Here is a 12,153-nt window from a genome sequence, read left to right as displayed (position 1 = left end):
TGTGTGTTGAAAGCTTCTGATAATTGAATGAAAAGAATTTTAGAGCTTTGGTCTCTTAAAATTCTCAAGATTAGTATCATAAAAACAGCCAAGCAGTAATGCATAAAAGAATTATTAGGAGTCTAATAGAATTATTTGGACCTACAACTACAGCAACACTGATTAATGACTGCTTTTTAATTAATTGGAAGTTGTTCATTGTACCATTTCATTTCACCTGAGAGTTTTTATAAAAGGGTCAGGGCCAAAACATATGCTGGCTCAATCTGCAATAAGGTATATTTACACCATTTTGTTCTTCTTGGCAGGGCAAGTGTGGACTATTTCTTTCTCAGTCATTCACCAGGATGATCATTTCCAGCTCAGCTGGCTCATTTGATCAATGCAAACTGCCTTATGCATTAGAATATGAATAAAATTTACCTTTAAACTCTGTAAATTCAAGCAAAATAAAGCCCACAATAAGCTATTCTTACTGTTGAATCTTCAATGACCACGAAGTATGTGTTTAGTCTCTTTTTTTTCACACAAACATATAGTGTTGACTCCAGCAGTCTTCCTCAAGGGCTCTAAAATCCACACAGTGGTCTTTGAATAGGTACTGGAATAGACCAGGGGTAGATACTTTAGAAATATCACTTTGGCTTTACTCTTATATGGGGTATCTATGTGGATTGTGTGTCTAAGTCTCAGTTCTACATATGTTCCAGTAAGGAAGAACAGGACTTATGAGAACCTACACACTAGGGTTTCCTAATTTGGATTTAGGTAAAAACTACAGCAAAAGGGTTGGAGTGGCAGAGCCAGCATGTGCCCTAATCATATAGATAACTTAATAAATAGGGTTCCTTGAGTTTGAAAAAATCCAAGCTGTTGAGGATCAATGATCCTTGCTTCCATTGCAAGGGTGCATACTCTCCCTCCATTTTCCAAATGGTTGAAGCTCAAGGTTCTGGCTGGAGGTGCCAGACCTCCTACTAGAAGAGCCCTCATACCATGATGATGGTTTTGGTGGCCTAGTTAGCCACTAGGGAGAGAGATTTTCCAGAGCTACAATATAGGTCATGAATGAACTATCTGCAGACCTTTATCTTGAGTTAAGGTACGGGAGCCTCCTATACCTACTCCAAAAAATACGCACATGTTCTGTGTGGGCATTAATAAGAAGGTTTAGGTTAAATTAGTTTTCTAATGAATAGTTTTTTATCATCGACGACGAACAAGGTAGAAGCTGCATGTTCTTTTGTGTTAGGCTTACCTTTAATAATCAGGATGACCTAAAAATAATGAAATCAGCTAAAGATGTCCTTAAGGCCTGGGAACAGATGTCTGACTATTCATGTTTGGAACCAGTTGTTGAAGATAAAACTGTTTCATATTTACACCCCACTGAGTTGAGATTGATCAAAAACCTCTCAACAGAAATAGTCACAGTTAGTTCTTCCCTGCATTGAAAGGTGAAATTAGCTGCCAAAGTGTACCAGATGCACCACATGAAATAAGAAGAAAACAAAATGAAAGATACTCAGAAGGGATTTCCCCAAATCGTTCAAGAGACCACAAACAGAAGGACTGGTAAGATGCACTTCTGTTACAAAAAACCATGTTAATAGCCAAATGTCATCACTCCCACACTAATCTCTTACCTTAGGAAGTTCCAATAATATTCTCTGTCTAGCCACACAAACAAGACCTATAATCACTCTCAGTCTAGAGGATTCTTTTCTGGACCAAGCATAAACCAACACAACGAATCATTCCTAACAATCCTATAGATTCTGAATGACTCCTTGAAGAATTGCACTTAAAACTCCTGTATATTCCACAGTGATATTCATGAAAAATTACCTTCTAATGAAAGGAGAGAGAAGGAAGAGGGATGACTTGACAAATGCTCTCTTTGGTTTCAGAAAATATTTCAGAGTGGGTGATTTTATGTGATAATTATTTCCTCCTGCCTAGTCTATGAAGCTCCCAATTATATATACAGGGATCCAGTGTGGAAGAAAAGTTGGAACTATGGTGGATTTTTGAGGGTACAGCGTGGAAAGGGATGAGGTCATACCACGAAATGTACTACTAGATATTCATGCAGTCCTGCAAACAGGGCTCAATGGCAACTGTCACAATTTTTCTGGACTTATGCTATGAGGGAAAGGAACAGGTTTCTGAATTTCCCCAGGAGACCACTCAGCTGACAGCCTAAAAATGAAAAACACCTCAGCAGGGACTCGTTTAAGAGTGTTAAATCCACAGAAATGCAGTATAACATTGATTCAGACCATGCCATACTTACTAACTTTACTCGCAATTATGGAGAAATTATACTGTGCAGTGCTTTCTCTGTCTAGTAATTCATTAGTGGCGATGGTTCCTTCAGTTCCATCTATTGTAAAGTAGCTGTCCCCATCACTCTTCCAATCTATGAAGTACCTGTGTATAAAAAGAGTAGATGCAAATGTGCAATGATTACACATTAATCATAATGGCAGTCAGACTAACTTGACACAGTTCCTTATTTTCCTCCCTGTAGCTATTACCCACCTTGCAATAAAGAAGAGTGTAAATGACAGCTTCTTTATTGCAAAGTCAGTATGCTCAAGGGAAACTGGAAATAATGAAAGATTTAGTACTCCTGCTGTTCATATTATTTTAGGGTCTTGACACCTTGAAAGCTCAGCAGAAACTAAAATTCTAAAGCTGACCATGGGTTTCCTTAACCTGCTGAATATTAAAACTTTTTCAAGCAGTAAAAGATTCCTTAATGGTGGCTTTGGGAAAAGGTAGGGGTAGGGGAGGCATCTGGAATCAGCTACAACAGAACAGAGGTAGGTTAGGTCAGAACAGAGATAGAATCTTTGTTTCCATGGATAGAAAAAAACATATTATGGAAACTAAGGGAAATTTTTTAACTGACAATGTGGTAATTTGTACAGAAATATTTCCCTCAAACACATATAAAAGGGCCATTGTTGTTTTATTACTCTATATATCAGGACAAGTTTCTAAAAACATAGTGACCTTGGCTAATAATTTTTTTTATCTTCTTTATTAGCTAACCTTGATAACAACAAATGTTGCCGTCTTTAAGTAAAGCAGCTGGACTAAGAAATCCAAGAAAGTGAACTAAAAAACATGGCATTTATATAAATCTTTATGTAACAGTATACATAAAGAGTGCCATACGTAAAATTACTTTTCAAACGCATATTTTCAATCGTAATAATAATAGACGTTTTGAAATCTTACCATGTGCCAGACATTCTTCTAAATACTTACATATATCAACTTATTAAATTCCCACAAAAGTCCTAAAAGATAAGCATTATTAATCTCCCCATTTTACATATGAGGAAAGCAAGGCATAGAGACATTAAGGAATCTGCTCAAGTTCACATAGCTAGAAAGTTTTAGAGCTGATATTTGAACCAGGTCATCAATGTTTTCCATATAATTATCATTATATATAGCCTTATGAATTTTAAATAGAACACTTTATGTGAAAGGGCTCTGCTACTCAAAAGGCTCAACCCACAATATATTTATCACCATTATTCTGGCCTGAGAATCAAGGTGAGGTCATTACCAACAGTGGCTGAAAGCAGATGACATCATCGTGGTCAGCCCATCAAATCCCCAGGCCAAAGAAAGCGATCTGCTTGGTCATCATGAAAAGTTATTTAAGGCATATGTTTCAAAATAGTAAGTTATTATTTTGACAAACTGGTTATTTAAAACTGGGGCAGTTTACATATCATTTCGGTGCTAGATCAAAACTAGATTGCTTTATAGATGAGATTTGTAGCTCATAACTCATCCACATTTGTTCGGAACTGATGGGATCAGAGTATGACCGATGCTGTTCATCTGCCTTCATTATTTCTGCTGTTGACTGAGCAGGGGTGGGGAGAGAAGGCTTTGATGCCTCAGGATTTCAGTGTAGTGTCCTGTCTCATAGGAATGCTCTCAAAGTATAAATGATGTCAAGGCACATTTGAAAGTCATGGAGCATAGGATGCAATAAGCTTAATTCTCCCTATTGCAGAATCTCCTTTCCTGAGTAAAAAAAGCATTTTCTCACAATACCCCTTTTCAGCACCTTAATTCAACTTGGGCACATGCCTAATTTTAGAAGAAAATTGCTATTGAATCTCTTTAGTGACTATAGCATTTATGGAAGTACTGTTGGAGTAAACTACTTGCGCTCAATTATATCATTTACTAAATATTTGTTGAGTGCCCACTATGCACTAGACACCGTACTAAGGTTGAGACATATGAAAATAGGTAAAGTGCAATGCCCACCAGTGAAGAGTCTAGTCAGGGAGACACATATAACAGGTGATGTCAATGCCTGCTAGAAGGACAGAGAAGACTCTAGAGGAGTGCAAAGTAGATGCTTAGTTCAAAACCTATTGGTTCAGACAAGGTGGGCGGTGTTCAGGGTGGTATGGCCATGGGCCATATATTTTCATTATGGAGGTGATTACATAGGTGTGTAAATGCAACAATACTCACCAAAGGGTACAATGAAAATGGGTGCATTTTACTATTTATAAATTATACCTCAATAAAATCAATTTAAAACAAGCAAAACCTCTTGGTTCAGGCAAATCGCCCTGCACATGTTGTTTGGCTGACATTAGAAGACTGTACAGGAATTATTCAGAAGAGTGAGGCAGACAGAGTGAAGACAGGGGAAAGGTATTTCAGGAAGATACAATAGCAGCAGCAAAACCATGAAGTTTGTGTGGGGAACCTTAAGCTGTTGGGAATTATGGAAAAATATGTGAGTTACAGTAACACAAAAAAAGATAAGTGATTTAGACCAAGGAGGGCCTCAAATATTATAGTAAGGAGGTGAGACATGATCCTGTGGGTAATGAACACTATTGAGCGGGGGCAGTTAGGGTATGGATTAAAAGTTAATCACTTTTAAGGCATATGGTGGATGTATTTGAAAGGGACAAGGTTGTAAGCATTTCCTATACATCATAATCTTGCCAAGAGACCAAGAGAGTGACCAGGGCTGTAAAGAGAATCGATTCAAAGGATTGTGAGGTGTAGTTGAAATAAGTAGGGAAATGCAGGCTGAAGGAACAAGGATATAAGAACATGCTAGCTGCCTTGAATTTGATAGGGACACTTATGGGAAGCAGTTGCTAGATTTGCCTGTTTTGTTTCAGTGGAATGGAGATAGGATAGGAAAATCGATTCTATAGAAATTATGATATCAGACAAATATAACTAAGATAGTTAAATAGTTCTACTTCAAAGGAACATATTTAAGGTTTTAAGAAAGTCCTATTTAGGACAATTGACACTTTCTGGTTTGCTGAGGACTTTCTTACTTTTAGTTCTGAAAGTCCTGAGGCCTGGAAAACTCCCCAGTCTCAGACAAAACTGGGACCGTTGATCACCTTACTTCTGGTTAATACTTACAGCATGTGTTATAATTTGCAAAGCTGATTCAAACAGAAATCTGTCTTCATACAATGAATCGCTACACACACAAAGGTCATCTTTAATTGTAACTTTAAGTTTTTCTGGTAACATGTTTAAAAATTCAAGAACTTAGACAATGCACACATAAAATAATGTATCTCTCTCTTTGTTTTATGTTTCTGTATATCTATCAACCAAAATCCAATATGTTGCATGCAAGCTTAGTAAGCAAATTTCATGTATTTAATCAGTTCAGTCTAACACTGACATAAATCAACCACCACTGACATGCAATGAAATATAGCATAAAGAGCACTAATTTTTTGGACAGACAGAACTAGGGAGATAAGCTAATGCTTTTTCTCACCTTGTGCAGTCAGGTTAGGAATCTTCCCTTCTAATACCTGTTCTCCTAGTCGTCTATAAAATGTGGAAAATAGTACTCACCTAACAGTGCAACAGTGGGTGTTGTTGTAAAGATGAAATGAGATAACATATATATGCCTCAGCAAAGAATCCTATGTGTGTGTGTGTGTGTATGTGTGTGTGTCTGTATCCCTTTCTTCCTCTGTCTTTTCGCATTATTGATTATTTTATATTACTTCTCAGATAAAAAAATCCTTCCTAACATACGAATGTATGCTTAGTTTTGGGACAAAGTTGTGACATATATAGCCTTCAACTTTAAAGTAGTTTAACTACAAAGCTCCCACACAAAGCCCTGAAGTACAAACAGTGGATACACACAGCCAGGCCCTACTGCACAAAATGGCGCTCTTGTTTGACTCTCATTCACTATTTTCTGACATGTAGTTTTTACTTCCATCACCACGTGAGATTTGGTATCTCCCTTTCTTGGGATGTTAGACTCTCAGAAAGCTCACTGCTTTCTTCTGGAGTACTGCTAAAACTTGTTTGAATATTTCCTACTCCTGAGCATCTGTTGCCTCTTCCCACAGCTGGTCAGACTCCAAGACGGTAGGTCTAGTACCAGGTGCTGGCATTTTCCTCATGTCCTACCTTTATATGGTGACAGATCCCTGTGTCTGATAAACAATAAATATGAGACATCAACTAACATTTTCGACTATGATATTTTGCCCAATATAGCAATGAGGAGACATTTATAAGAAATGACCATCAGTGAACTGACAATGAAACCACTCCTACGTTTCCTGGACATTTTCAGAGGAGACATGATCCAGTTCTAAAATGTCTAGATCATTTTCGGGAGATGCACCCTCCAGAGTGAACCATCACGTTTACTTTGGGTTTGCTACAGTCCACATCCAATATAAGGGTAGAATGATATTTTAATTGCAATTAATTGCAACAGTATAACATGAACTGTCTAATTTGACCTGACTCACCAGTTTAAATGAGCAAAACCCCTCAAATACATAATTTATTTGAGCCATCTTATGTTTACTTGATGAGTAGATGAGATTCAAATGAACAAAAAAGATGTTTGTGATCTATATATAATGAAACAAATCTACAGTTCCTACAAGGATGCAAAGTGACTGTTGCTAAGAAACCTGTTTTAACAATTGAATGGAAATCAAAAATTATAGCCTTAACCTAATCTGTGAAGGCCACATAAAAGAGTACAATTTTATTACTTTTCTGTAAATGAGTTCTGAGAAATGCCTTAAAAAGTTGTATTCTCTTCATTAGGTAAGCATTCTCCTTAAAATCATTTCTTTTAATTTGCCTGATAACTTTGTCACAGTTAATAGAAAAGCTAACTTTGACCCTGTCCCAATTCTCAAACACACTTTATAAAAAGTACTTGATGGTACAGTTACTTTAAAAGTACCACATCTCCTTCTTTAAGCAATAAACATGTAGGAGTAACGGTTTAGGCTAAGGTAGGAAATCCTCTTTTGTTAATGTACTAATAATAATAGATCAGAATCTCTTTATTCTTGTCTTCTCTTATTCGCTGTTTCTTTTTTAATTTTTTTTCTTGTGGCAGATAATTAAACGAAAGTAAACGTGGTTTGCTTTGTTTCCACAAACATTTATTGAGAACCTAAGCCACATACAGCAACACTTAGATTTTAATGGCCTCATCAACAATTACAATTAAATTATTTTTCTTAGGAATCCCAATATATTTCTCTCAAATTTTGTTAAATAGTAGTTGCTAATTTCCTACTAGCTCCTTTTTGGATTTTTTTAATCTAATCCTCCTCCTTATTCTTATTTTCCACTTAATAGAATTAAAAGTTAGACCTTAGATAACTTCTCTTGTTTAAGTGTTTGATGAGAAACTAAACACTTCATAAAATTATAATGAATTTATAAAGCCATAACTCTTCTGTCCTTGAATTTTCCATTTGGAGGTGTGTAATATGATTCAAATAGAGCTTTAAAGAAAGAGAAATACATCATCATCTACATATTATTAAAATTATGGTTGCCATATTTTTATTTCCCTCCAAGTTGCTTAAGCTTTCGTCACTTTTTAAAGTCATTTTGAATAGTCACACATGGTGTTCTGACTGTGTACCCTTTTATGTATCTGGATGCCAACTTCTATCTGCCCCCAAAGCTTTTTACCCAAACTTTGGTTTACTCTTCAGAGACTTTGAAGCAGCTTGCTCTGATGGAAATAAAGTAAAGTTTAGGCAAATATTGACTAAATTGGGATTCTGCACATAAGAGCTCCAATATTAAACACGGAGTCTCAGTTTTCTCATGTATTAAAAAATATGGACCCCAGTACTTGACTTAATAAGTAAAGAATATCATTATGCCTTTGTTCATGTTCTTCCCAAGAAGCCTTGCAAAATCCCTCTAGGCAGCATTTATTCCTTCCTTCTTACAAAAATCTATCGTCTTACTTCTTCTATCTTATTTATCTATTTTAATTGGTGTTAGTCTCTCTCAAATGAGACTAGCAAAATAATTGTATTTTGCTTTGTGGATTATCCAGGAAATTTCTTTAGAGCAGGAAGGATTTGTAACTGAATTTATTTTCTATCCATTATACCTTGTACTTGCATAGAGAGTTGAATTATTTTATGAAAACATCTGACTGTTCTTGTTAATAATGACCTGATCGCATTTCAAGCATGCAGTCATTTATTTTATACTTTGAATATTCAATCATATTTATTCTGAAGTCTTTTTCAGATAGCTTGAACATCACTACTCCCTTGAACTGAATCAAACATCTATTTTTCCAGGTCACAGTTGGATTTCTTTACTCTCTCTAGTGGCCATGGTTAAATGGCTCTGAAAAAAGATGCCATTTCGACTAGAGTCATTTACCATTTGAGACCCAAATATAGACACATCATATTTGAAAGACAGATTTTATTTCTCTGGTTTTTTTTTTGATAACTAAGCTTGCAACTCCTCCTTGTGATTTGTCTGCTCTTTAGCTCATTTGCACTCTGAAAATTACTCACATTCTTTTAATTCATTAAATAGTCTGTGGCAGCTTATGAATTGGATCATGATCATTACAACATTTTCCAAGGAGGGGGTTTTGTATCTACTTACGATATATTTGAAGTAACTATTCTTTAAAAAATTAAAATAACAAATTTCAAATAAGTGTGATAAAAGTGCTACTTTCTAAAATCAATTAAAGAAATTATAAAGAGAAGGGAAAGTGCTATGAAATTTGTACCTTACATAGGGTACTCCCTCAGTACTTCAAGATAAAGCAAAGAACAGGAACTTCTAGCAGGTAAAAGGTAAAGCCAAAAAGTTCAGGTCAGTAATGAACAATATATAGACTTCAATACTCCATCATTTTGAAGAGTTATGTGAAGCATAACAAAATAGCCTTAAAAATAGTTCACCATCCTAGCTAATACCTGGACACTTAACTACTGAGATTTTCTGCAGTGTATCACCAGAATAATTTACAATTTGTTTAAAAATAAAACCAAATTCATCATTGGCTATCAAGATCCTATCCTTATAAAAATTAGAGCTATAGATCTTTATCACAAATCCATTGAATTTTGTCAATAAATCATTATGTCTAAGTCCTGTAAGAACTTTGTGATTGTCTAGAAAAATAAAAGGTACTGACTCTCAAGTAATAAGGTATTTCTGCATACATACTAAAAAAACTTGTTAATAAAACAACTGTATATTTTGGTTTTTGCATTTCCAGCCTGATTAGCATGAATATTGTCATAGCTCAATTAAAGACTTTTCAGATTTACAGTTGTTGTAAAGCTTAAATCAGGGAACCATATGTAAAGTGTTTAGAGTACTTTCGGGTATATAATGAAGTCCATAATTATCATATTTTAAAGAATCAAATATTGTACATTTTTACTGACTTGTTTTGACTCTCTATCCATTTTGTTTATTAAGCTACTGAAAACTATGAAATTTTAATTATATTTTCAACAGTCTTAGAATTCCAAAAGACTCAAAAACTTAGATGAGTATCTCAATTAAACTTAAGTAGCAGAGCAATTAGTAGTTTGACTTTTAGGATCTGGCAGCTTTTTATGTTCAAATTCTTTCCCATCCTTACTGAAGGCATAATTAGATTTTCCTACACTTCAGTTTCTCCCTCTGTGAAAGAATATCAGCTGTGATGTTTGAACAAATCTTACCAAAGCGCTCAGCCCAAAGCCAGGCACAAATTAGTAATTACGATGTCACTATATGTTGACAGTTCATTGCCACCGAAGCAAATAAAAGTAAACTTGTCAATCCTTGTACATGTTCTTTGCAATAGCACCTTTTATATATTGTCAATAAATTGGTCATTTGAGGGGAAAGCAAAATAATTTTATTCACAAAGGCATTTCTCGTTCTTCATATTGAGTTAAATTCTCTATCAACAACTTCTCAAATGAATTATTCATAATCATTCACTTGGTATAAACTTAGAGAGAATGACATTTTTTCCACTGCAAACAAAACAAGCAGGAGTACTAAAACAGGTGTTGACTCTCTTTAATATTGTCAACTACAGATATGATCCCATGGTAAGAGGGAGATTGTGATGGATGAATAATTTGATAAGAGCAAGCCCGAAGCTTATATATATTTAATTATTTCACTGAGGGGTAGCTTCTCCTGGGTTTCTGGGCAATGGCTACCCAGAGAGATCAAGAAGCCGTTACAGATATGCAAATCAAGTCACTGATAAATTATAAAACTCAGACTTAGCATTAAGAAGTCTGAAAATGAGGGTCACCGAAACTCAACTTTTCTCACTACCTTTGTTCACACAATTCCATTCCCTCCAATTAAAAGAGTTTCTCACCCTCTATTTCATCTCCTTAATCCCAGACTTTTAAGAATTCTTTGTATATTTTGAGGAAAAGTCCTTTATCAAATGTGTCTTTTGCAAATATATATTAAAATTCACATCGTGAATGCTAAAAGAAAGAGATAAGGTAAGCAGACCTCAAAAAGGATTAACTATTTTATCTTAATGAATATTTTATATAACCTTATGGATAAAATGTTTTCTCCCATTGCTATCTGAATTTTCAGTATTTTAAAAGAAAACAAGCCATAAAAATAAAATTAGTTTGCTTCTGCTAAACAATAAAAACTATAATACAAAGTGACTAGAGTTACACAAAACAAGAAATTGGGCTCTACATAAGGAAGTATTTTTAAAGCTTTACGAAAAAAATAATGTGTTAGTCTCTGTATCAGAAACTATCTTTCATGAATTAATTAATTCTAAGTGGCAATAACAACTGGCATTTAACTGCTAAGACTAAGTACCACTAAAAGGTATATTCTTAGATCATTTGAAAGTATGTAGGGAACATAAGTGTATAAACAATCCAAAAATATGTTAAATGAAAAAATAGAGACATTAGGTATAAGTAGTAGACATAGAAACAAAGAGCAGATAGAATCTGATATTATGGACTATTTCAAAGAAGCTCAGGGAAAAAAATAAAAGGGAGTGTAGAATTTAAACACTGCAGTAATAGGTGAATGTGTTAATATCTGGGGAGTTTTCCCTATTTGACTTTTTTTTTTTTTAAAGATTTTATTTTTTCCTTTTTCTCCCCAAAGCCCCCTGGTACATAGTTGTGTATTCTTCGTTGTGAGTTCTTCTAGTTGTGGCATGTGGGACGCTGCCTCAGCGTGGTCTGATGAGCAGTGCCATGTCCGCGCCCAGGATTCGAACTAACGAAACACTGGGCCACCTGCATTGGAGCGCGCGAACTTAACCACTCGGCCACGGGGCCAGCCCCCCTATTTGACTTTTTCACAACTGTCCTATACTTACTGTTTAGGATTCTCAAGAGAATTATTTTTCCAAAGTTGATTTTTGTATAAAGTCTACTTGCAAATGTACTGATGATACTGGCGCAACATGAGCTTGACATAAAGGAAGCCATTTTGTAGAACGGGAGCCTTATTGTAACTATGGATAATCTCTAAGTAATTAACCTAGCTGGACATATCTGGCTTGAACATAGGCTGGATAAAAAATAACTGAAACATAAAGAAAACTGATGCATTGTGATTTATGATCCCTGCTTAGCTTTATACCTCTCAGTTATGAAGAGACAATAACTTTGTTCTTTTGATTTCTTTAGAAATGTAGTGACCCCCAGTCTACAGCAGCAGATGGACAACATTTCTGAGCCTCTCCTCCAATGACCCCCAGAGAGAGATTCTATACTGGCATCCATCATCAATGACAGCTGAAAGGTCTGGTGTGGCATCCTTCAGTCTAGGGTGCCAGATGGT

At 35.3% G+C, this 12,153-nt stretch overlaps 1 protein-coding gene across 1 annotated transcript in view; it reads right to left on the bottom strand.

The window, feature by feature from the left end:
• The window catches only part of CDH12 (cadherin 12), a 273,039-nt gene that overhangs the window by 26,665 nt on the left and 234,221 nt on the right, over positions 1-12,153 (bottom strand). The window contains exon 7 of the mRNA XM_046672150.1: positions 2,297-2,433. Coding sequence (XP_046528106.1) covers positions 2,297-2,433 — 137 coding nt within the window. The remainder of the gene's footprint in view (positions 1-2,296; positions 2,434-12,153) is intronic.

The sequence above is a fragment of the Equus quagga genome, chromosome 9 (genome assembly GCF_021613505.1).
Source record: "Equus quagga isolate Etosha38 chromosome 9, UCLA_HA_Equagga_1.0, whole genome shotgun sequence".
Lineage (NCBI taxonomy): Eukaryota > Metazoa > Chordata > Mammalia > Perissodactyla > Equidae > Equus > Equus quagga.
Note: the sequence above shows the minus strand (reverse complement) of the source record. Positions and strands in the feature narration are given on the sequence as shown.